General features: G+C 36.6%; 1 protein-coding gene across 1 annotated transcript; it reads right to left on the bottom strand.

Moving 5' to 3' along the window:
- Nucleotides 1–5,458: 5,458 nt before the first annotated feature.
- Nucleotides 5,459–25,951, bottom strand: LOC122027074 (myosin-8-like). The gene is made up of 40 exons (XM_042585902.1): nt 25,686–25,951; nt 25,503–25,573; nt 24,955–25,083; nt 24,533–24,676; nt 24,153–24,298; nt 23,922–24,078; nt 23,668–23,726; nt 23,401–23,560; nt 22,202–22,351; nt 21,960–22,096; nt 21,735–21,881; nt 21,513–21,614; nt 20,625–20,682; nt 20,416–20,517; nt 18,373–18,410; nt 18,166–18,292; nt 17,920–18,090; nt 17,713–17,844; nt 17,531–17,640; nt 17,391–17,451; nt 15,958–16,135; nt 15,654–15,859; nt 15,249–15,368; nt 14,770–14,868; nt 13,013–13,225; nt 12,645–12,784; nt 12,379–12,502; nt 12,253–12,291; nt 12,073–12,183; nt 11,825–11,995; nt 10,499–10,654; nt 10,189–10,377; nt 9,183–9,311; nt 9,035–9,105; nt 8,869–8,968; nt 8,746–8,802; nt 6,431–6,487; nt 6,216–6,296; nt 5,897–5,979; nt 5,459–5,804 (listed from the first exon to the last, which is right to left on the bottom strand). The coding sequence occupies exons 2-40, from the start codon at nt 25,503–25,505 to the stop codon at nt 5,693–5,695; spliced, it is 4,569 nt and encodes a 1,522-aa protein (XP_042441836.1). The 5' UTR covers nt 25,506–25,573; nt 25,686–25,951; the 3' UTR covers nt 5,459–5,692.
- Between the last annotated feature and the right edge of the window lie 979 nt (nt 25,952–26,930).

Genomic DNA, 26,930 nt, shown 5'->3' with positions numbered 1-26,930 from the left:
TCCCTTCCTCGAGCATCTTGTGTGGTAGTGTCCAAGTTCTCCACACGTGAAGCATCTAATGTGCTTCTTCTCCTTCTTCTTCCTACAACTCAAATTAGATTCTAAAGGAATTGAATTGAGTTTAGGAGATACCTTCTTCTTACTCATTGGACACCTACTCTTGTAGTGTCCCTTCTCATTACATCCGAAGCAAATTATGTTGTTCTTTGACTTCACTTCGGTGGAGGTGCTCACTAGGTTGACTTCTTCCAAGATTTCTTCTTCTTCACTTGTCTTGGAATCTTCTTCAATTCTTGAGGATGTAGATGATACCTCATCTTCCTTCTCCTCCTCGGATATTGAGCGTGACTCAACTTCCGTTTGCTCCACCTCCTCTTCTTGAGCTACTAAACCCAACTCCTTGGGCTCCACATCCGATTGGTCCTTCTTCTCCTCTTGGACCACTTCATCACTTTCTTCGGATTTTTCTTCTTCTTCTTGTGTAGGCAAAAATTCCTCCCATGGAAATTTCTTCACTTTGCTCCATAATTCATGGGCATTTTCATACTCACCTACATCACTTAACACGTTAGAAGGCAAAATATCTACCAAAATTGATATTACCTTATCGTTTGCCTTTGACCGTGTGATTTGCTCCTCCGTCCAATGTCGTGGTCGGAGCTTCTTCCCTTTCTTGTCTTTTGGGACTTCGAATGGTTCCTCCACCACCATCATTGTGTCCCAATCCGTTTCGAAAAAGTTCTTCATCTTCACCATCCAAAAGGTGATGTCCCATAAGCTTCCTCCTTCGAACTTCGATGGTTCTATCAAGTAGGTCATCTTCTTGCTTCCTTGGCGGTTAGTCCTATGGAGAGCGTCCTCGCTCTGATACCACTTGTTGGGGATCGGACGGCCGGCTTGAAGGGGGGTTGGATAGACGGCGCCCCCAAATACTCGCTTCTTTCTACAACGTTAGTGCGCAAGCGGAAATGCAAACAAAACAAGTAGAAAGCTAAATACTAAAGGAAAGAATGCAAACCAAGCTACACGATCATTTACGTGGTTCGGAGATAAAGCTCCTACTCCACGGCGTGTCCGTAAGGTGGACGATCCCGATCCTTCGGTGGATTACTCCCCGGAAAACTTCCGGCTAGCTCAAACCTCCTTGTGGGTGGAGAAACCTCACCACAACCCTCACAAGAGCTCCTTTGACGCTAGGGCACAGGTAGACTACTAATAGAGATTAACCACCTCTATTTCGTCAACTCAAACCAAGCTCCCAAGCTTTGGTTTTATAGGCCACGGGTTGGAAAACCCCGCCTACCAGTCGACTGCTAAAACATGCAGTCGACTGCCCTCTGTGGAAATTCGACCGTTACATCCCAACGGCTCGATTCCACACATTCTGTTCGCTGCCAGTCGACTGCCCCAGTCGACTGCTAAAACATGCAGTCGACTGCTACAGTACTGCTACAGTAAAATCCTAAAAACTAGGATTTTACTCCGAGTACAATCTCTCGTGCACTCGTACCCTCACCCTTATGACTCATTTGATTCTTCCTTTGCAGCTTTGACCTTTTGCCTTCAAGCCTACTTCCTTTGGCTCTCGTCCCTCGGATGCATTCAAGCCCGCGGCTCGTCCCCAATGTCATCCTTCGCGTATGCCTCGAAGTCGCTTCCCTTGGCTCTTGTCCTCGCTGTCTTGTCCACGGTCCCTCGGATGCTCCATCCTTCACCGGACCCGAAGCCATCAACCTGAGTCACATGTGTATCCTGCAAACCTGCACAACTCAAATACACATATCAAATACAAGGGTGAACCTAACTTAAACCCTTTGCCCAAACACCAAAACACATGGTCCCGTGGACCATCGGGATTACTCCAACATGAACAAATTATGCAATTTCTAAAAGGAAAATAACAGAAGCATATGAATTTTGTTTCAACTTATGCAACTATTGTCAACTTCAGTGAAATGTTAAACCACCGTCAACTTCAAATTTTGTTTCAATTTAGATTTTACAATTTGAAATGAACAATAAACTAAAATAAACACAAATCATAAAAGTACATAAAAGTATGGGAATGAAGTTAACAAAATGTTTCAAGCACGTTCATAAGCAAAACAAACCGTAAACTACAGGAATGACTTTGTAAGAGATTGGAGAGGCTGGATTCTGTCGCACATCGTCGGCAAAGAGGGAGGCGAAACCCTAGTCCAAAACCACATAGCTTCTATGCGCAAGAAACTAGAAGCGAGAAAGGGATGGGCGGTGGGGAGGCAAAAACTATTGCGCTCCGCTAGCAGAGAGGGAGGCGAAAACTTGTCAAAGGAGAGGCTGGATTCCGTCATGCATCACCGGCAGAGAGGGAGGCTAAAGCCCAAGCTCCGTGGTTCTGGAGCTCGTGGCGAGGGAGGCTGGGAACCCTTGCGAAAGGGAGGAGCGGCGGGCGGGGAAACCCTAGATCCGCTGGAATTAGAGCTCGTGGTAGAGAGGTGAAGAAATTGGAGAGGAGCCGTGGAGAAGTCGTGGAGAGAGAGGGAGGTCAAGAGAAAACTCGCTACAAGAGAGATCTCTCGTATGTTGTTTGGTGTGGAGGGCTGATCACAGCGAGAGAGTCGCTCATCGTAGGAGAGCTCGCGTAGGTCCAGTAGCTCCGGTGAGGGAGGCATATTCGTGGCAAGAGAGGCGCTTCTTCAATTCGGAGAGGGAGGAGCGGCTAGGATTTACGGAGAGGAAGGCGAGGAAGAGGGTTTGACACAAGATAAAAAATTTCTACCATTGCTCTGAGTTTTTGTCTTTCATGCGGATGACGTGGAATGTGCCACATCAGCTCGCCACACTAAAACCACAAGCAAGTTCTGCAAGATAGAATATATATATATATATATAGGATAGAATATATATATATATATATATAGAGAGAGAGAGAGAGAGAGAGAGAGAGAGAGATATGATACTCTAAGTACTTTATGTCGTACATCCCGTAAGCATCTAAACTTTTCTTCGATTTAAAAATTTATTATGCTTAATACTATAATTAATCTCTAAACCCTAAAGGTAAAATCCTAAATGATATACTCGCAAACAAAAAAAAAACTTGAAAACATGCTATCACAAATAAAGTCTGCAGGGACCGTCCGTAGTATATATATATATATATATATATATATATATATTGTTATTCTGCACATCTAGTTACCCATTGAGCACTTAATTTTTTTCCCTTTTTTTTTACTTAATACTATAACTCAACATTTAACCCCTACAAAATCTAATTGGCATAACCGGGAGTTTTAAAAAAATAAACAAAAAATAAAAATAAAAAATCAGTGTTTTGTTAGATGTGAGTCACTCATATTGGACGTCTAAATTAGATGCATATCTATATAAAATGTATGTTGCAGACGGTCCCTGCGGACTTTGTCTGCGATAGCATGGTTTCATTTTTTTTTTTTGCTTGAGGGTATGACATTTGGGGTTTTACGTTTAAGGTTTAGGGATTGACCTATAGTGATCCTGTCCGAGCAATGAATCGATGGACGCTGGGGACGTGGCACTCTCCGTTGTCCTTTGATGATGATGTAGACCTCCGGCGAACCTGCAAAGAAGTCGAGCCGGGAGGAGTTCCCCGGCGACGACCCTCCGACGCTCAAGTCAGGCAACGAGAAAGAATGGGGGCAAAGTTACTGTGGCTACAGTGATGAGAATTGCATACCTTCGTCGAAGTTTAGGGGTCCTTATATAGGACCCCGGGGAGATGCGGGCACGCTTCTCGATGCGTGCACGTTTCTCTAAACATACCTCAGTAGGGTTGTGTCAGAAAAGCATGTCTGACTCCATTCCGCAATCGTCCGAGCATATCTTTGATGTGACAGTGAAAACTTCCACCGTACGATACTCTGTCCGCTCCGGCCGCCGACCGTGCTGTTTGTCGGTGGCAGGTGTCTCGAGGATGATGTTACCAGTTGCCCCTTTTGTCCCTTTGCGCCACTTGTTTATTCCCGTGCCGAGCGGACCAGCCGCTCGGCGCTCATTGCCTCCGGGCATGCTCCGATACCTCAGACCGGGCGGGGGAGCCCCGCTCATGTGCTCGGATGGGATTGCACCCTATTGTCTTGTGGCTCGGCCGAACAGCCTATCCGCTCGGCACAGAGACTCTTTTACCTTGAGCATCGGAAACCCGACCCCTGGTCGAGCTGTCTTTCGTCCGGCAGTGGAGACCCATGGCTGGATGTTCGGCCGGCCGAACGTTTGGTCGGCTCTCTACCCGCTCGGCACGACCTCTACCCGCTCGGCACGACCTCTGGCCGCTCGGCACGACCTTGGGGTTGACCCTGTTGACCATTGACCTCCACGTGTCGTTGACCTCCCGCCAACGAGGGTCCCCCGTTCTTACCACCGGATCATATAGTATTAAACATAAAAAAAAAATTAAATCGAAATAAAATTTCATGTAGGGTATTATTTCTCTCTATATACATACATACACGTAACACACACTTTATGATATACACTTTTCAATTTCTGTAGCTTAAATACCATACTATAAATCCTATATCTTAAACCCTAATCTCTAATTTTTTTTTAAAAAAAAATTATACTAGGTGTTTACAGGGTGCGTACCTACAACGTAATCAATAAATCTTCAGGTACAAACTTGCGGATATGTACAATAGCAGATTTTTTTTATTATTATTTTTTATTTGCGATTAAGTCATTTAAAATTTAGAGATTGGATTATAGTATTAAGCAAAAAAAAAAATTTGGATCCGCACATAATGTGCGCATAAGATCCTTAGCCTATTTTTTTTATTTTGAATGATTGTATTTATTTTTAAAACTCCTAATATAGTTTTTAATTTTAGCTAAAAGCCATAAGCATCGTTAGACTAAAATTTAGTTGAATATTAAAATATTTTATATATTTCTTAAAATGCATAATTTTTTTTGAAAAAAGTTTGAGTAACATTTCAGTAAACATAAAACATGTAAATGTGCCATTTATAATAAAAAAAGATAAAATTTTATAGGTCAGGGACACTTTTAGAAGCAACTTTTAAAATTGTTTAAAAGAAAATTTGTGCCTTAACTTTGTTTTTTTCCTTGAGAAACTATCTTTGGCTATTTGAAGAGGATAACACAAGTTTACGTTGACCTCCTCATTTGGCTGTCTTAGATACATGTCTTTGAGTGTTGAACTGCAAATCTGCATCATTTTTTCATATCACTTGTCCTTCCAAATCCCAAATTCTCTATATCTTCCTTCTTCCTAGTAAAGGCCATCATTTCGATCAAGATGAAAAGACAATTTATGTTACTATAATAAAGAATCATGTTAAACAAATTTTTTTTGTTCACTGTAATGTTTTTATACAACTATATAATATAGGAGAAAGGAATATTATTAGGCATTCCCCACTTCCTGGCCTTCCCAGTTTTGTGAACTGAACCAAGAATCAAATAATGTCACCGAGAACCAGAGACAAGAACCTAATGGCAAGAATGCTGATGCACATCTTGACTCACTATGGCAATCCTAAACATCTATGTGATTGAAACATTTTTCTTTTCTTTCTTTCTTTTTCATTTTTTTTGTTTACAATTTGACAGGGAGAATGGGAAAAAATAATGAGAAAGAATGAATTTACAGTATTTTACGATCGATGAATATCAACCACTTGAATGGCGCGGCAAAAACCCTTAAGCCTCACTCTAAAAATTGGAAGGCTGGGTTTTGGAGGAGCTCCTCAGCTAGTTTGACCTCTGAGAAATCCTTTGCACGTAAAGAAGTAGCCAACTCATCGACTGAGAATGGCATGCTGCAACCAAGATACAACAAGGATGTCAAGTTACCATGAACGATTTAACTACTACGTTCAAGTCCTTATCTATGGAAAGTACATTCTTTTACCTAGAATTGTCATCTAACAAGAAGGAGCTGCTTTCTGCGCCGTTAGAATCTTCGGTCATAAGTGCCCGCATGTTTGAAAGAACCTTGAAAATTGCATCAAAGAATAAACACTTAAGAGCCATTATCTAACAATAACTAGAAAATATAACTCCAAAAGAAAAAGAAAAAAAACTCTGGTAGTAGAGATTAGTTTCTTTCAATAGTTTTTTCTTTAAAAAATTATCAAAAACTGTTTTGATCAAATTACTGTCTAAAAGCGAATGATCTCTGATAGAAATCAAGAGGTACTTTAAAGGAAGAATTACTAATGAAAGAATACCTCTGACGAGACACTCTTTGTGTCGTACTTGTCATCCCAATACTGTGTGCAGATTCTATAAAGTTGCTGCACACTGAGAACCTGTATGAAAAAGAAAAGGCTGACATTAGCAATACCATGGCACAACTCAACCATTCCCATTGGTGCCAACTAAAAGAGCATTACCACATCAAATGTACTCTACAGGATAATAACACAAATCCCTTTGGTCTTACCGGGCACAGATCTTGAGCTATCTCGTCGTAGGAAATCCTAGATTTCTGGAATATGACCTGAATATGATATAAAAAACGCAAACATGAGAATGATAATGATTTTTCCTCACTCCAACAATTTTAAAGAACTAGCATTGGTCTCTTGGGCCTTTGCTTCTATCAAATTGGACTTGATACCATTCGTGCTTCAGAATGCTCTAATCTCAACAACAAAGATATACACGTTAGTTTTGTATTGGGTTTAGCAGTCCCAACTATGGCCCAATACCAAATAACCCTATTTTAGGTTTTTTGGATGATTTTTAGCATGATGACAGCTGGGACAACATTGGGGCAGCAAATTTCTCAATGATGGAGTCTTTCAGATTTAGAAAATGCTGTGGGGGTGTGTTTGAAGGCTATAGGAGACCTAAACACTTGCATTAACAAAAAAATATTCTTAAGGGGGTTGTTTTAATGTCTGGAAATTGCTACAAGTGAGGTTTCTCACTTTCATTATCATTGTTGAGAAAGGGTAGGAAGGATTATGTGATCCCTTGTACAAGGTGAGGACAACAATTTGTTATTTTATTGTGCTTTTACTCTCATATGATATACTCGAATTCTCTCCATTTAAGTAGCGTTATGCCAAACCATGCTAAATAACTCTTTTCTATCTTTGTTTGCTTGTGTTGTTTTACCAAAGAAAACAAGGATTCCACTACTTGAGCTTACAATGGAAGGTTATTTTATAGAGACACTAGATTTAGATCTACAAGTGCATGATTTGAGGCGGTGAATTCAAAGAAGTGTGAGAGGGGATCTCTAACCCCATCTAGGGGGTACCAAACACACTTGGGATCCCAGCAAAAAGCTTAGACTTATTGAAATCCAAAGTCGCATTCTGGAAGAGAAGGAAAATGCAGCACAATTATAGTGCAAGCAAGGATGGAATCAACGGTAACAAGATGAAATTGTTATTAGCTACCCAATCACGTTCACATTATGACTAGTAATAAATATCCAGAAGCTTAATTCATATTGAATTCAGTACTCTTCCAAGTGTTTAGCTTAACTTTGTGGTTTAGATGCAGAATTCTTCTGCATCTCCTGCCAGATATGCTGCAAACCATTTTCATGATTTCAGATAGGTTAATTATTGCATATAACATTTTTTTTCTGTTGTTGCAATTGGAGGACAAAAATTATTATTACCTTTTCATTTGAATACATTTTTTTTCTTCTAGAGTTGACATGGCCTTTTTTAATGAACACGCATGCAATGTCAGTAAAGTGATCTTCTACCAATTATTAAATATTGCAGGGCTCCAAGAAAAGGAAAATTGATCAAGAGTTTATTCTTATTTATCAAACTGGAACTTGAATCATGCAGAGTTCAGTCAATGATAGAAACTCTACTATTAGCTACCTTTACTATAACAATTTACTACCAAATTTACAGAGTTATTATGATAATGGAATATGACTGACAACTTCAGAACGATGCAGCTTAATCATACAATAGTCAGTGGCCTTTAGGATGGAAAATGTAATTGTGAGAAACTTGTGTGATCGGACACAGAGGCATCATCCCTACCCAATGTTTACTAGTAAACATCCAGAACCTTTCATCATTCTGTATCGGCAGTCTTTCTACTTTGGCTCAACTTTGCAGTTTAGATGCAGATTATTCTATTGTATACTGCTACATAGTCAATATATTGTCTTAATAAAACAAAAAAGTTCTGAGATCTACTATCCTAGCCAACACTGACAAAGCAATAAAAATCACATTTAAGTATCACATCATACAAAGAGTAGCATAGTAACTAATGACTTGGACAATATCATAAATAGGCTGAGGAAGATTCATATGGACATGGAATTATATAAAAAAAACAAAACAAGTAATCCTCATAGGATCAAAACTAGAAGAGACAAATATAGTCATGCATTAAGTCATTGCCTCTCTCTCCTCACAAAGAGATACAGTCCTTTGCTACACAGGAGAAAATGTTTGTTACCAAAACAGCAAACAACGTAAAAGATAATGTACCTAGCAACTATTGGAAATTATGTTTTCTGGTAAAAATGTGATGATTGGCAGAAAAACGCTCTTAACAAAACCAAAATTCCAAGAAATTACAATGTAGCATCTTCCATGATGTAAGAGGTTATATTGTCTTAAAAAGAAAATATGCTCTGTTTGAAACCTAGATTACATGATCAGTATTCCAATTCAGTATCGAAAAATAAACTCAGGTAAAAAATCCTTGGGAAGAATCATAGCAACATCATATATAATAGTGCACCAGCTGATAAAAGAAATTACATACCAAGAAACCAACAGCCTGTCTTATGTGCTTAAGCTCATCCCAGGATGATCCAGCATACTACAATTAGCAAAACTTCAGATGGATCATCAGAATACAGTAGACAACTCTTGCCATATTTATTACCTCAGATTTTGCTTTTGTGCACCACAATTCTAACTCAGATAAACCAGATTTAACATACTCTCCATTGTTGAAGGAACAACATTCACGGCGAAGAAGCAAACTGCCACAAGAAAGAAGTTACATTTTGTGTTTATAATAAATAAGAGATTTAACTACAATTAGTTACCTGTTAAATAATTGTACATTTATGTATGAGAAAATCTGCATAATTATCTTCTGAATGAGAATAGAAGGAACCTGAAAAGAACGGGTTCAACCTTAAGTTTCAAACAAAAAATTACAAGTATCGTACCACATCAGAAAAGATAATTTACATAATTTCCTTGCAACGTCTGGAGAAGGTCATCCAAACACTCAACAATGGTCTTCCAGTTGTTACTTTGTACTTGGTTTCCAGATGAACTTGCAGAGCCATGCAACATACTTGACCTTGTTCGTGGAGCCTAATTGCAAAAATCAATAAACATTGGCCATGATTCAACCAATAGATGCAGAGTGATTAAGAAAAAATAGTGACCCTTTGCTAGGATTCTACAGCTTATAGCCACACCTAGGGCATCATCAGAGCCTATGCCAATGAGGAAAATGGACGGGCAGAAGTTACTTATAATATACCAGAAACATAATTATATCAACAATTAAATTGATGAAAATATTAAAATTCTGTGAGAAAGAACATCTAAAGTGTCAAAATATTTATAGCCTGCTTGTTTCATGGACTGGAATTTATAGGGAATAACGTTTTTTTTTTCCAGTGAATGCAAATGCTTGAAATAGGATAGGAATATGTATTCTTTAGTTTGGTTCATAGAATAGATTAGATGGTTCATGAATTGATTTTACCATTTTTGTAATATTTAAGCAGTCTTGGTCATCAATTGCTATTTCAACATCAACAGCCAAAACATTTATATAATAACAATTCACAGTGTGGATTTCATTACTGTGGTAAATATTAGAGGCTACAACTGCAGCCACTCAAGAATCAAGATCTGGTTCTGTCCACACAATGGAATAAATAAGAAATAGAATAGTTATTCATAGGGAATTGAATGATTCATGGTGGATAACAATTTTAACATATTAGAATAAGTATTCCTGAGTTTGGTATAAGGGAGCCAAGAAGGATTGAGTAGGAATAACAATTCAGTAAGAATTGGTACTCAATTCCAGGTTCAATTTGCAACTAAATGCAGGATTAACTATTCTGTTAGACGTCAGAAAAGGAATAGCTATTCCTGAAAATCAAATGTGCAGCTATTAAAATAGGAACTTAATTTCCAGCAATTAGAATATATTTCACAACAAGATGCATAATACCTGTACACACAATGACAGTGAAGAAGACAAATCCTTTTTCACATTGTCTCGGATCATTCCATACATCTTCTCCACATAAGCTGTCAGCTGCTGCTTGAAAAGTAAGGCAGGATATTTTACTTCAACTTGGCGCACAACATCCAGGCCATCCACAGCAAGGTTGGTAAAAGATGCTGAAGAACGAAATGACTGGTGATGATGAATAATGTAGACTGTTAGTTCTTATCCAACTAATTACCCAAAAGATAAAGAACACAACAAAGTCACATAATAAAACAGAGCATCAGAAAACATAGTAGTTGTTACATACCTGAGTCATTCTCCCAAATAATGACGTGGGAACAGGAGGTTTTCGATGTGGATTAGCTCCAGCCACACCAGGAGGCTTAATGCTTTTTTGCAGCAAAAACAACAAACTTGAACCATTTGATAGCCAATAAGCAAGATGATTATTGGACTCTTCATTCTGTAAGGCAAATTACACTAAATTGAAACACATAATGCAGACCAATGAACAAAAACAAATAGTTAAAAGTTAAAACAAACATGTTAAAATTTCATGCAAGTAGAACTACAGATCAGGAATAATCATTTAATTGTGACTATACAAGAAACTCATTAGATTTCACATTTTTCTTGAAATTGACCGAATTCCCATAAATCTAAATGCATTCTGCATGATTTCAGAGTGAGAAGTGATCAAATCTAGAAAAATTAAAAGAACAATGCATAGAGCTAAAGAGCAAATGACACAAAAATACCAAGAATATGTGATAACATATATGAGGTGGCAATATAATTGGTATCAAATAACAAAGCAGAATACGAAAGAGGCAGCTTCCCCACTGACATCAGTTTCTTGAATATGTAGTTTGACTATCCATACTTCATACCAGTGACCAATCATAAGATTATAATATTAGTCTTCAGGCATATTACAGGAAAAGAAATCATAGTCAGATGTAGTACATGATTCACTTAAAGGATTTGAGTTTGGACTAAACAAGATTATCAGTACCAACATATGAAAGACCCAACCTATTTGAGTAATGAATAAAAGGATTTGTTTCAGTGCGAAATATTCAGCTGATCTTTAGACTATCTGATTCACAAAAAGGATATTCAGCCAAACTATAGACTATCTAATTCACAAAAAGGTAAAAATTCAGGTGTAACCAAACCAGCACAAGAGATTATGTAAATAACCAAGGGTAAAGTTAAACACACCAGATGGAGCACACCAGAAAATTGAGCTAATTGATATGTTTCCCAAGACAGTGGTAGGATGGTGAATTTATACTATTTGCTTATGGACAATGGTAATGCATACTACAGATTAATATTGCCTTCAAAGCATTGTCATTTTCCTTTGTACCTAATATTCAAAGATATTTGAAATGTTAGTTTTACATTATTATCATTATTTTAACAGTAATTTTAGTGTTTGGTCAAACCAATAATAACCAGTAGTATCTGTCTGGTAACTGCACGGACAAAGTCTAGTATATCATAGTACTGTAGTCAAGGAAATGGATGAAATCTCCAGAACCCATACTATGTTTGAGATATCTAAAAGAACTTGAAAAAACAGAATTACACAAATTAGAAAATAGAACTCTATAAACTTGTAGATTACCTCAATCGCAGACCCAATCATCTGGATGAGATGATCAAACACACTAGTTCTTTCAGCTTCAAAGGATTTCCAGTGAAGAAAACATTTGTATATAGTTAATGCAGCTACTGGTTTTCCCTGACTAAACCCAATATTTCTGCTGACACAACTGATTAGGGCACCAACATTCTCCTGTGAAGAAAGATAGCACATCAAAAGGAGTGAGAAGTGCAATAATAACTTAGCTTGGTGGAATATAAAGCACTCACAAGTTGTCTCTCAGCATGAAATTTGCTCAACTTAGCATCAGCATTCTCATAGTCCTTGATACCTGGTGGGGCACTCTGAGGTTCCAAAAGATAGATGGAGTTTAGGTGATGCTAAGCATCACTAGTGATGTTGCAATCTGCACACAGATGAGATCCTTACATATAGTAAACACACTTTACCTTAGGATCTTCAACATGATGATGGCCATTCTCCAAATTCTGTCATTAAAGACAATAAGAGTATAAGGGACAGATGAAAATAAAAATAGGTAAGAAATAGACCATAGTTGCATAACACATGACTACATGTTTGGTAGGAGTTGTTGGAATTGATGAATGCTCAGATATGGATTTCACTGAGGAATGCAATAAGGTCTGCTGTCGCAAAATCTGGTTCTCAGATTCCACGTTAGAAAGTTTCTCTTTGAGCCTGTCACCATATTGATGAGCATCAAATGAATTAAGAAACAAAACCAGAAAATGAGAACATAAATCAGCGCAACCATATAGTTTGTAAAAAGATACAGGAAGGTAAGGTATATCTTAGAAAGTTTTAAAATATTTATAAAAACCTCTGCACTGAATTGTTCAACTGAATTATCTTAGTCTCAGCATCCATGGACTTCTTCAGCCTTTCCTCACTGATTCTACTAGTCTCTTCAAACTTCTTCTCAGTTTCATTGATCTTTGTTTCTAGTGAGCTCACCAAAGCCTACAAAAATATGAATATGAAGAATATCTTGTATGATGCACTGATGTTGGCTAAATATGAAAGAAGAAAAGGAAGTGAGTTTCAGGGAAAAAATGACACTTGGAAGACAAATGCATTTCAAACACAGTAGGTATTCACAATACACTTTATGAAAACTGAAGAAACAAATCTTGGTAGTCAAATTAGGGATAGTAGAGAAGCAAAATAAATCATTAAGGTCAATCTAACCTTAAGCTTCTCATTCTCATCCCTAAGCTTATCCAACTGAACTGTGTCAACAACAGGAACCTCTTTAATGACAGGAGCTACTTCAGCAGCCTTTTTATTAGCCTCACACTCCTTAGTCAACAAAGAATTAGTTTCCTTCAATTTTTGTTGCATCTCTTGCAGAGCAGCTTGCGATTTCACATTTTCCTGGTTCTTAGCTTCCTCAAGATCAGCCTACAAAAAAGTCGATGCGTGTGAGAGAAAGCTAATGCAAGAGAAGTACATGGATTCAACTATCCATATTAAGAACATTGATAACTGATAGCAGTATAAGAAATTAGCAATAATTAGGAGATGAAACGGAAGGACTGAATTAAGGGAAATTTTACAGTTTTCCTTCCCTCTTGTTCTGTGACTTCACAGGACCATATCTTCTATGACACATGCGAGTCTAATCTAATACCTAAATCTGAGTCGACACACAAGTTGACCTGTATAAGTCAATTTAAGTCAAAGGACCACCCAAACCTATGGTTAAACATGAGTTTGACAACATCACTCAATTAAACAGACTCAACTCTATTTTAGGAAATTTACACCAGTCTGACTACATCTGCCAATCAAAACAGACTCAACTTTAATTTAAGAAATAAAATTTGCAGAACAACAAAATGATAATAAAATATATCATAATAACAAACATGGTTTAGTTCAGACAGAATTCAAAACTCCACCAGATCCATCTTATGGTTGGATTTTCTGAGAAATTAGTAATTGAATTTCCATAGAAAATAGTGATCCTTTCTTATTTGACTTTCAGAGAGAAATTCAGTCCTCAAAATTGTATCAATAAGGTAAATTTTATTTGTTACATTATACAAATACAACTTAGAAATTCAATAAGTGATTTTAAAATATTTAGTCTCAATTGCACCGAGTAACAAGCTGGATCAATTTTTCCAAAAATGTTCTTGGGTTTCTCTTTATTGAACCTAAAAATTCAGATTGGAACAACAAACCAGCACCCACTCTCAACAATGAGTTGAGGGCCTTGTTACCAAGATTGAAGTTACACAGATCAATCAATGGATAAGAATCGAACTCTTAAATATAGGTCATAAAGGACTATTTAGGTCAGGATTTCTAGTTATGCTTAAACTGACTTCAATATAGGTCACTGCATTGAGAAAGGGTCTTCAAAGTTCAAACATGCATTTAGCAAGTGCATCTACCCCCAAACTCTTAGGCCTTGTTAGGTTTGTGAAAATTTTCTAGTTTTAATTTGCATCTTTTAAAAAATAAAAGAAAACCATTAAAAATTAGAAGAAAAAAAATATATCGCACTACACACCTCTAATAAATTTAAACGTGTCAAAAAAAAAACAATCCAAATATTATTTTTACATCTCGTTTGAGCTTTTAAATTTTATGTTTGTAGAAAACAAAAAACTGACAATTGATTTTTTTTCCCAAACAAAGAAGGCCTTAGAATGCTAGAAAGCATTATCAAAACATACCCTTTTCATCATCTATGTAGTTATTTCTAGTGGAGGTTGAGATACTTTTAGGATATTGTCTACCCTAAACACCAAAAGGTATGACAGATGGAATCTATTTTGTTCCAAAATAATGAGTATAGGAGCAGAACCATCAAAATAGGATGTTGTTTAGCACAGAATCATCAAAACAGGATCCTGTTTATGTGGACAACCATATAGAAAATATGGTATCAAAGAAAGTTAGAAAAACGAAAAGAGAGAAATGATGATTTTTTTTACTCGCATGCGCTTTTCCAATTGCAGACGCCATGTAAGTTCTTCAACTTCTTTTTCCAACTTATTTTTAGCAGCTTGAAGGGCACCAGTTTCTCTAGCCGCCTGGAAAGGGAAGAACAAATATATAGCTGCATTCAATATGAAGTATCCACGCCATAAACAACAGATAAATTAGATTGCTCAGCAGTTTATAATTAAATCTTTTACAAAGTATATATGACTAAAAATAGGGTAACAATTTAGTAGCAAAAGGGCGCCCCCACATGACCGGTCTCACGGTCAGAAATAGGGTATCAATTTAGAAGTTATGACAAAATGTCATCTGCCATAATAATTGAAATTCCATATTAAAGTAGTTTAAATTTAAAGAAGAGATTGTTGCCCATGTCTTAACCAAAATTCATACACTGAGAAGTTAAATCCATGTCACTCAAGGTAATGATCTACAAAAGAAAGTTCAAAGAAAAAACAAACTAGGTTACCATTTTAAGATTCCGTAGCTCTCTTCTTGCAACCTTTCCTCTCCAAGCACATTGAGTAGTGATCACCGCCTTCTTCATCCTTGAGTAATTCCAGCGAGCCAAGAATTTGCGACAATGACTCTGGAAGAATTAGCCGGCCTTAAGCATTTACCAGTTTATTGCTCTCAAACTAACAATACGTGTCAGGCTAACAAAAATGCTATGGAAAAAAAAAAGATAAGATAAACCTGAAAATTACAATCCTAATAGGTATTTTGAGTTAACTAGTGAAAGATAATTTTAGTGCAAGGGAGCTTCTAGATATATTTGAACTCTTTAAAAGTTTGTTAATTTAAGTGTTGCTAGTCAGTGTACAGAAACTAGATGTGTGATATGTAAATGCCTAAGAAGAGATCCTTAATGTACCTGAATAATAATGGCAGCTTTCGTCTTCTGCCTGAAATGAAGTTCCTCACGAGCAGCCATTCCCCTTAAGCCAGCTTGGATGGTTACAGTGGAAGACAATAACTCTTTGTAAGCTATCCTTGCAAGATGCATTCTGAAAAATGTCTGAATACTAAGTGCCGCAGCTTGTCTACGCATGTTTTCATAAAGCTGTCTTGCAAGTTGACCTTCAAAAAGAATGAAAACAAATTGTCTGGCATCAGCTAGAAAGATTTAAAGTTTATGTAGCAGAAATCACTGCTAAAATACACTTTTTAGTAGATACCTCTGCATATGATCTGAATCTGTATGGCTGAATTCTTAAGCAAAATGAACTTTTTATGGGCCAAGTATGATCGAACTTTCCTTTGGATTCTGGCAGCAGATCTTCCCAGAACTTCATTTCTACGGGCATCAAGTTCAGCCATTTGACCAGCTCGAAGAAACACCTTCGTTTTTCCAACCTATATATTTTATAGTTAGAAGTTAGATAACTCATCAGCAATGTGACTAGGTTGCTTAAAGAATCTAGTACAGGCAGGCCCGCACTAGAATCATAATTTTAGTCCTCAAAACCAGGAATTTAATTAGAAACTTTGATGATCAACTAGTCTGAATGCAACATGAAATCTCAAATTATGGAGGCTGAACGTTAGAAGTGAATATGCATAGGAACTTACCCAATCAATTAAATAAAATTTGGAGGACTAGCAAAAAATTTAGGCATATCACAACATTTTCCCCAGTCGTATTAGGTTCCAATAATAGTTGTTATCACGGTTTAAAATTTTGACCCGTGTAGATGTTTCGGTCCCGAACCTGAACGATACAAGTTCGATATTTTTTAAATATAAAATATATTATCTAAAAAAAAAAATCTAAATATTTATAAATTAAAAATATAAAAAAATAATTTTTTTAATATATACATATATATTTATATTAATGAATTCTCTCATTATATATATATATATATATATATATATATATATATATATATATATATATATTAATGAGAGAATATTATTAGGCTTTGATTATGCCTATTTAAATTATTCCAATCATTTATAGCTATAAGAGTTGATTAAAATTATTAATTATTTAATCAAAAGTTAAAACTTCATGCCCCTCCTGTTCCGCACTGTGATGCATCGTCGGCGGCCTCTGCCTAGCTCGACACCTTGGGACGTGTCGTTGGGCCCGCATGACGCCTTCGGACACATCATCGGGCCAGAGCAACGCCTTTGGACACATTGCTGGAAGAGCGCAACTCCTCCAGATGCATCACTGGGCTAGTGTGACATGTCCATGGCGCCTTGAGGAGCACCAACACAAGAGGCGTGCCTATGCGTCCGCGGGCGAAACGAAATGTTTCGCCAATATTAGGTGAAATGGCACGAGAACTCTTGTTATAGAAGAATATGTTGGTCGTGATACGGGTATAACTACTAAAGGGTAGTAGAATGAAAGGAGAAGCAACAGATAAGGAGAAACTAAAGTTTCTGCAACATAGGACCCCAATCCCAACAAAATAAAAGAAAATAAATAAATCTTCCAAAGTGAAGGCACTTAGATAAGATACTTGACCAAATGTAACAGGTGTAGTATTTGAGTATTGCGGATAACTTTCTTTAGTAAATGTTACCCGGTAATACTTGACCAAATGTAAAAAAGAAAAATACTTAAATATTGTAAATTATTTTCTTTAGTAAATTTTACCTGGTAACCTTGGAGATCAGTCTTCTCTAGCAACCTCTTTACAGCAGTGATCTCATCACAACTGTCAGGCAAAGAATATCAGAAGAGTGAGATCAAACAAATACCAATATCTTCGTATAAACCATTCAAATACAAAATACCTTTTGTCCAAAACCTGTGGTGCAAGAATGCCAAAACGGTCGATAAATTCACAAAATACCCGTCTTGTTGGATATCCAGCACAACTTATTCTAATGGCCTCCATCACTCCCTAAACAAAGAAATGATGCAACATCAAATACAATTGACTCCTTATACTTGAACTACTAATTGAAAATCCTACCCCACACCGGAGCTGCTGAAGAATATTCTGATTCTCAAATATTGCTGGTTTCAAGAGATTGTTGGGTTTAACACAGCGAATGTAGTGTGGCTCAGTGGAACTCAGAGTTTCTAGCAGAGATTGCAGTTGTTGCTGCATAGTTATTGAAAATAACATTTATAGCATGACAAATTTAAGGTTATCCAAAGTGAATATATACCATTGTACCTTAAATCTTGAGCCTATTGATGAGAATTTTGAAGATTTTGAAGCATCCTCAGAAAGAGGTGGAAACAAACTTGAAGCAAAGGAACATTTAGAAGCACTCAAAAGAGCCTGATGCTCCGCAACCACATAATCCTTGTTCTTGTCTAAGAACAACTCTGTCTGATATGTAACCTATATGAGGGAAATTCTAAGATCACAATACGATTTACAGGTAGATCAATATGGGACATAAATATAGCTACTCACTTCACCAGCATAATGACAAATGGTAAAGTCAGACCGAGATAATTTTGGCTTGTTAAAGCGGTTGTGATTTTTAAAAGCTTGGTAGAGTTTCTGAGCAAAAGTTTCATGTGTTGATCTTGGCAACATGCTGCACAAAGAAGAAAGACAATTACTAAAGCATCCTTTCAATCAATTCATAAAAGATCAAGACATTTAGTGTTAGATTACCAAGCCTCATCCAGGAGAGCAATAACTCCACCAGGTTTCTGACAGTTAAAAACAAAAAAAAAATGATAATTAAGAACCTAAACCAAATATTATATAGAAGATGTGTGTAGATAACTCATTCATCTTGGATAGATCTAATAAATATTGTTAGGCTTCCGATGTATTAAAATCCCAAAATTTTCTCAAATTTTTTACTTGCACTTATGATATCTCTATGAAATAAATTATGAAACCAAAAGAACTAAAACCATATGAAAAAATGACATCTTCAAGTGTTCACTATGAAGTCCACCACAATTTTGATATATGAAATTCCATAAGTTTCTCCTTAAATCTATCATATGGTAAATCAAAGTTTGATATCTTAAGCAAAGCCAAAGCCAGGATTTTAGTCCTTGGCTGGCTCAAGATGTACCACCCATGTTGAGAGTCAAAGGATGTGTCGAACACTAGAAGAGAGGAGAAGGGGAAGGAGAGGAAGAAGAAGATCAACTCTCACATGCTTATGGGAACCCTCTGATGCATCATATAAGAGTTGTGTTCCCTAAGTGATGTCCCAGAAGATTCAATATTTGGGTGTCCTACGTGATGTCACAGAAGAAACATTTGTCACGGAAGACTCGCATGTTGTAGGTGACACGCAGAATGTGTGTTACAGGTAATGTCGTGGAAAACTTGGCATTTGTCATGGAACACTCACATGCTGCCCTAGGTGATGTGATGAAACTTATTGGTCATGGAAGACTCACATGCCTAAAATGAGATAAAATTTGTTTATTTCTCCACCAGAATTGAGAGGAGTCCGGGGAGAAAAGTGAGAGCTTTAGTACATGAGTGTGGGTAGCAATTTGTTTGTGTTTCTTCATACTTCACTCCCTAAACTCTTCTCCTAGTGGGATATGGTGGTGACATGGAGAGAGAGTGTCGAATTTCACCTAGAGAAACATGTTGTAGAAGTTCTGATCCAATGAGCACTTGAGGTTATGTTTTACTTACTTTAACAATCAATATTGATGGAAGTGTCTAAGGGAGAATTGAGAAAAATTTGATGCATGATGTCTAGGATCACATTGTCTCATTTTGTTTTAATTAGTTTTGCTCTCATATAAAATATACTAAGGTTCTCTATATGGAATAAGCTTAGGTCAAACAACCTTATCTCATTCTTGTCTATTTTGTAGTATTTTTTGTGTTTCTAAGGAGGTTGTTTTAGATTGCATACAAGATATTTGATCTATTACTTGTCGTGAGAAATTAAGATTCTGTAGCACATCTTTGTGGTGGGGGTGATTCCATTATAGATATGTGGGTCTCAATCTATATAGAGATATTTGAGACAATGGATTTGAGTATCTACTTTACTGGTGTTGTCACATGTGATCTTTTAAGAATGTCGATTACAGTAAATGGTGATAGAGTGATCAATAAACTCTTTGACTATTAAAAATGAAGAGTTCTTGTATTGAGAAGGTTAAGCATCAGATCATGTCAAGCAAGTAACTAAAATTGAACAGTTTCAGTCTCCTGGCACAATTCAACAACTGTGCTGATCTGTACTCACCCTTGTAAGCCATGGCTTAGTGTGTGAAGAGCTTGGAGAATGTATGAGAAATCCCTTTGGTTCATTTCCTTGAGCTATATAAATTGGTTTCAGCCTTGCAGGTATGATGTAGTGTCCAAGTGGCATGATTAAAGAGTTTGAAGGTTTCAGTCACCTCTGGTTTACTGTCTTAAGATCTAAAACTCAGACTATTACAACCCCTAATCTGAGGAATCATTTTATGCGCCTTGTTAAATCTGAACATGACTTTGGAACTTGTGAGAAAAAAACAGAAAGAACCTAATAAAAAAAAAATGGTGCACAAACTAATGGTTGATTTAGGCACAATAGTTGAAGCATTATAAATGTTTCTTATCCATTTGTTTTTCCTGCTACTAATTCCGAAGCATGAAAAGAGGTACTAACAGAATTGCATAACATATAATTTACGTCAATATGGAAAAAAAGTTAGCAGTTAATATGGGCAAGCATTCAAGGCAAACCTTTTCTATAAGATCCAGTATGTCCTGGTTATCAACAAACTCAATATAACTCCAACTGATTTCTTCTTTAGTATATTCTTCTTGCTCCATCTTAAAAACATGCTGTAACCAGAAAAAAAAGGTGATAGCTGCAAAACTTATGACAACTAGGTTTAAATTTTAATCGTAATTGAGCACAAAGTACAAGATATCAATACTACTATACGAACCTGATTGAAGTGCTGCTGCAATTTTTCATTTGTAAGATTGATACAAAACTGCTCAAAACTGTGAAACATATAATATTAGTGTCTATCCATCAGTTTATCTATGTTAACTAATAGAACGTCTACTGAAAACAGTCAATAGGTCTTATCAAAACACAGTTCTTGTTCATAGAGGAATCATGAAAAAACATATGGTTCAAGGTAATCTTAAGAGGGAGGCCCAATTCACAAGACTATGATAATGCCGGATCTAGTAAGGTTCAACGTTGAAGGCTTTTGCTAGATTGGTTAGATGCAAATATATCCAAAGAACCAAAAGTTTTACATTGTGTATCTAATTGTTTGGAATCTTGTGTTGTGTCAAGCGACATACTTGTGATTTCTCTTGTATTGATTGTCCCAATGCTAAGCACGCTTTGATACACATGATTAACTAATTTTTAAGTTTTATTTTAAAGTAAAAGGAAAATATTTATAGGAGTAAAAATCAATTTACCTATCTAATTGATATACACTTAAAAGTAAAAAAAAAATCTAAGTGAAAATTCATTCATCATTCTTTCTCATATGTCAAAGCACATCAAGTAGCAAAATAATATAGTACCGCAAAATTTTAATTCAATTCACAATCTCATTGTTATATTATTATTTATAAAAGCAAATAAACAAAGTGTAAGGGTATAAAAAAGTTAAAACATTTAAATTCATCTTGGCACACTTTGATGGGAGCTAAGCATATTGAGTGTTAGCATAGTAAGATGTCGCTCGTTCCAGCCAGGGAATAAACCCCCAATAAGGAACCATATATCAAACCTTATTTTATCCTATTATATAATAATAGCAAATGTCTCACATATTAATTGCAGAAACAAAAACAGACTGGTTGAGCACCTGTTAGTTTTAAAACTTTCAAAGCCATATATATCGAGCACCCCAATTAAGCACTTTGAATTAGGGTCTTGGCCAATTGAGTTGTTGATCTTGTTTACAAGCCTGCATATAGCATATTCAAATCAAATAATTTAACTGCACGTTTCAGATATTTGTTAACTGAGATCAAACAAAAGAAAGAAACCATGAAAAGCTTATCACAGATTGAAACAACCAATATACCAATCAAACAGTCTTGAGTAGACAATTTTTGCAAGGGCATCTCTACTTAAAGCAGCAGCTTCTGGATCCAGGGATTTTACAATATTCTCATCCCGAGTAACAATAACACGCTTACACAAAGAATCTTCAAGTGCCGTTGCATCGCACCTAAATTTTTTTTATTTCCTTCAAAAAATCAGAATCCAATCTGAACTAGCATTGAAAAGCATAATGTTCAACAATTACATGAATAGCTCTGCAGCAGTTCTCAAATGGAACCATGACTTCTCATCTTTAGGTTGAGAAGAATCTATGTCCTTTCCATCTACAAACTCAATATTCCCTAGATGAAGAATAGCAGCGACTACTCGGAAAATTGCATCCTGAAACAACCAATATACATAGTAGACAATAAAGGGTGGAAAAAGTGTGACAATGTATCAGATTTGGGATTTTTTTCGCACTCTCATGTGAACCAGACAACAAACCTGTTCATCAGAATTGATGCCAATGATGTCCATAGCCTTTTTAGTTTCCAAATACTCCTTGGAATCATCTACCCCATCAAGCTCATAGCAGCTGGATTGGTTAAGATAATGGAATGTCTTGGGATTTCCCATCTTGTATCTTTGAATGTCCTTGATAATAGCATTTTTTTTCAATTTTAGAACCAGTAAAGCAAACTGCTTGTACTAACATAATATTTCTTTGTATTTTTTCAGTTAAGATGATAACCAAGAACATAAACGAGTATCTAGGAGATAGCATTGCAAAGGATGTTTGTGTGAACACTGAACCACATTTTGGATCTATTGCCCCATAAAACTGAATATGATCCAAGACAAAAACTGAAAAATTAAAAATTAAAAAATTGAAAAAAATAAAAATAAAAATACACACGCGTCTAGCTAAAACAGAGCCATTATCTTCAAAGAATTAAGCTTGACTAAGAGCCACATGTGATTTAAATATATGCTCACAGAGAATTACTCTAGAGATTGAAATATTACACTCCTTAATACATGAGTGGCACGTTAATGATCTCCCCAGAGTAAGGCATCACTCTGTTGAACCAGTAAAACAAAGAGTGCAGGAAGAACAAAATAAACAGCAGAACAATGAAATAACACGTGGCCAAACTAGTAAAATGTCATTCATAACCAGCTCATGTACTGATTATGCATTCACATTATTTGAATGACTAAGGACAAAACTAACCTCAAAATGCAGGGTATAAATCATTACTGCATCTCTTCGTATCAGGTAGACTAATTAGACATCAATGATTATCCTATTAGGGGCCAGTTAGAGGTCACTAATTATCTGATGCTATAAAGATCGTACTGTTCACCACTCAGATGTTTCAAACTACACTATCCCTTGTTTTTAAAAAAAAAGGGTAGATGTGAAAAGTTAGAAACAGTCCACCAAAATAATCAAACAAGAAACAATATACACACATTCACTTGTTCCTATTGACTATATCTAAGAAAGGTGTTTGAACCATTTTTCACTCAATTTAATCTATTGTCCATGATTATGCATAGCAAAATTAGTCCCCTTTATGCTATGGTCCTCCAAAAATGTTCCTTTTTGTTAGAGCATAAAGACAATGGAATCTTATCATCTCGGGGGTTTAGAATATATATAGAATACTAGCAGTCAACCAAATGTCTAAAGTGAATACTTCTGGTGGTGCCGCGCAAAGCATGTAAAAGCAGTGATAGTTCCTTTCAGTATCAGATATTTGGCAAACTCGGGATCTTTCAAGAAGGTAAGTTCTAATGGCAGCTCCAGAAATCCTTCCCCTCTCATCAAACTGAATCTCAACAAACTTGCCAAAACGACTGCAGATACAACAGTAACCAAAAATGTAATTTGAGAATGAATGAGACAAAATTTTAGTTGCAATAAGGAAGATATTGCGATTGTCAAAAATTCCACTCTTCATTACCTTGAGTTGTTATTTCTTACTGTCTTTGCATTTCCAAAGGCTTCAAGAACAGGATTGGACTATATAAAAAAATAAATGAATAATGTTAGAGAAATTTGAGTTGAAAAGGAGAAGTTCGATAAATAATAATAATAATAATAATAATAATAATAATAATAACAATAACAATAATAATAATAATAATACAAAAACATAATCTAACAGAAAATGGTATAAGAATTCTGATTCAAAATAGTAATGGGACGAAATTTAACCTGGAGGACTTGTTGCTCGACAGTCCTCCCTTCTGATACAGCTCTACCACCCATGTAAGCAAGATAGCACATAATCATCTTTGTGCTTTCAGTTTTACCTGCTCCACTTTCCCCACTTACTAAAATTGCTTGACTTTTTCCTTCATTTCTCATCAATCTGACATTGGAAGACACACTCATGTTGAAAGCACAGTCCATGAACACAGGACTAAGCATAAGAACAGAAATTACCGAAAAGCAGCATCTGCAACAGCAAAAGGATGGGGACTTAAATCACCAAAAGCTGCTCCTTTATATTGTTCCATCATGTGGCTGTCATACAGGTGAGTCAAACGCCGGAAGGGATTGACAGCAATCAATATATTGCCAGTATAAGTCTGTTTACATAATTTCATCAATGAGCTGGGCTAAGTAATCTGATATCAAAATGAAAACAATCCTGCAATGCTTAACAACTTTGAAAGGAAGTCAATAAGATTTTACAGCCAGGACACAATGACTATGTACAAATAGTGAACTATGAGAAGCATCAGTTTGCTTAACAGAGAATGTTATTTAACCATTGCAGATAAAAAAAAACTACTGTTTCAGCTTCTGTAATATTTACTCACATAAATTTCATTCATGTCATATCTAGATCTCAAGTTTTGCAAAACTCCTGGTTCATGCAAATAGGCAAGTTTTGTCATGTCATCCACTCCACAAGGTGAAGCTTCGGGATCCTTAGGATGGACATTAGAAAACTTGGCTGTCACCTGCATTGCAACATGTGATCATATTAAAGTAACAATTTGAATTGTAGAAATAGAATTCAATACTCTGAGTGGTCAATACCACAACAGATACAGAGAAGAGAAAAATATTTGAATTACTAAACTACACAAAGAATACATGCTATCGAACTATTAAAGCTTCAGAAGCATATTCCATGGAACAAAAATAAAATCATATACCGGAGTATTATGGAAAGACTTTCTAGCTCTCATCCATGCAAAAATATGTAATGAAAGATAATTGAGAACAAAGCACGCACTGTCTTTCCAGAAGTACAGCTGATCTTAATCTCATCTCCTTTGATCTCCAATACTTGTCCATCTATCCATGCCACATCAGGATCCTCAACCCAGACTTGTGATCCTACAACTACACTTGACTTGCTTGCCTGCCAAGGATATTTAGCAGTTTCAACAGTAATGTAAATGGGTTTGTTTCAATGCATGTGCGATAAGAACGCAGCACAGATGCCAATTGAGCAAAACATCAATTTTTCAAAATCCCTGTTTCGGAACCAATGCAATATGAAGAGCAGAATATGTTGTGCAAGATAAATGAAAAAACCCATTTTCAACAATTTTGTGTAAACACGAACAAGGCAGTCTACAGACAAGTAGAATAAATAAATTCATTAAAATCTTCTAAATCTAATCTAGTTTGGTAGATACATGGCCATGAAAAAACGAGATTAGAGTGTCAAGTAAATGCAATTTTATCGTCCGAAAATAAAAATTTCTGAGAAAAATCAAAAGGTGTCGAGCCAGAGCTAAACATCACAATGTCACAAATTAAAAAGAAGAATTTTACCATTATCTCCTACTATCGCAGAAAGCCAATCGTTGTCCCCCGATGTTCCCTTCTCAGAGGTCCCAAAAACTCTATCAAGAACCAAATTAGAAAAAGGTCCCCAATCTATGGATCAAAATCCAATATTCCCTTAGTTTCCACTTCCCCGTGTTTTAAAAAAATGATTCCCTCCTCGTCCCTTACCTACGACACCTGGATCCTGTCCTCCTCCATCGCTTGCTCTTCTCCGAGAACCTATTACCAAATGCACCGATCGAATCGCTACGCAGGGAAAGAGAGAAGGAGAGTCACAATGCGGAGATAATCCCTGCCAGGCGCCGGCTTCGATCGCCGCCCAAAACCCCCCCGTCTCGCCGAGTAGTTGCGTTCCTCCGTCCCTTTTTCCTTTTTCCCTGTGTTTTCTTTAGCTCCGCTCCCTCTTTCTCGGCTTCCTTCGTTCCGCATGAACGCGCGATACGCGACCGCCTTCTCTATTCTAATTACGAACTAACTCCTCCGTTTAGCTAAATTGCCACCGTCGTTCCGTAAAATTACGTAATTGCCTCCCCTCCCTCTCGGAGCTGTTCCTTTTCCGGTAAATATAGACTTCCATAACAATTGCCCCTGCGAGTCTGCTAATCAACAAGCGAACCTTCTTCTTTAGCATATAATCATTTTATTTTATTATAATTTTGCATTGTCGGTGTAATTAATGGGGAATAATTCGGTATAGTTTATTACCTGATGCGGTGGATCAAATATCATGGTGGAGGTCAAAATTAAGATGATTAATATTAGAATGTCAAAGAATTTATCTATGATGATTGAGTAGAGGTTGACTATAAGAATCGATCGGGGACAAATAATGTCCGATCGGCAACAAGCTTGGTCGAGCTGACCGTCCGTCTAGCTCGGAACAGTATGATAAAATTATCAGACGCTCAGTACGAATCAACAGAATACCAGGTGACCAGAGCGCTTGTCCGATCGAAATGCTGCAATCTACTATATCCAATCACTACAAAGAAGAATAGTTGAGGCCGACTGAGCGGAGGAGTCCTCAACCCAGCAACTACCCCGCTCAACCGAGTAGCGAGATCATCATCGTATCTCTCAATATCCTTTTAGGAGATAGTACCGTTGGCACAAGGCATGGTCAACAGACGGATGATATCATATGACGGAAGCTTCTATTATCTTGTCAAGAATATGCACGCCTTGTTAAGATATGATGTCAGACATATTTTTCTGACAAGTTTTTTCATAGGACACATTAGAGAATATGTCCACGCCTCAAAAACGTATATGTCGCCCACCAGCTCTATATAAAGGAAGGTTTATACACTGACGAAGGTACGCGTTATATTCACTGTTTACGCTTGTGCTACTGTTATTCCACTTTCTTCTACAGTTCTGATGACTGATTTAAACATCGAAGGACCAATATCG

The sequence above is a fragment of the Zingiber officinale genome, chromosome 10A (genome assembly GCF_018446385.1).
Source record: "Zingiber officinale cultivar Zhangliang chromosome 10A, Zo_v1.1, whole genome shotgun sequence".
In the NCBI taxonomy this organism is placed as follows: domain Eukaryota; kingdom Viridiplantae; phylum Streptophyta; class Magnoliopsida; order Zingiberales; family Zingiberaceae; genus Zingiber; species Zingiber officinale.
This window is presented reverse-complemented; position numbering and strand designations above follow the sequence as displayed.

What these genes read in the sequence shown, in the direction of transcription:
- LOC122027074 (XM_042585902.1), bottom strand. An exon ending in CAATAGGCTCAAGATTTAAG is followed by an intron (nt 17,845 to 17,919) that starts GTACAATGGTAT and finishes ATAACTATGCAG; the next exon opens with CAACAACTGCAATCTCTGCT. An exon ending in AATTGGAAAAGCGCATGCGA is followed by an intron (nt 13,226 to 14,769) that starts GTAAAAAAAATC and finishes ACTTTTTTGTAG; the next exon opens with GCTGATCTTGAGGAAGCTAA.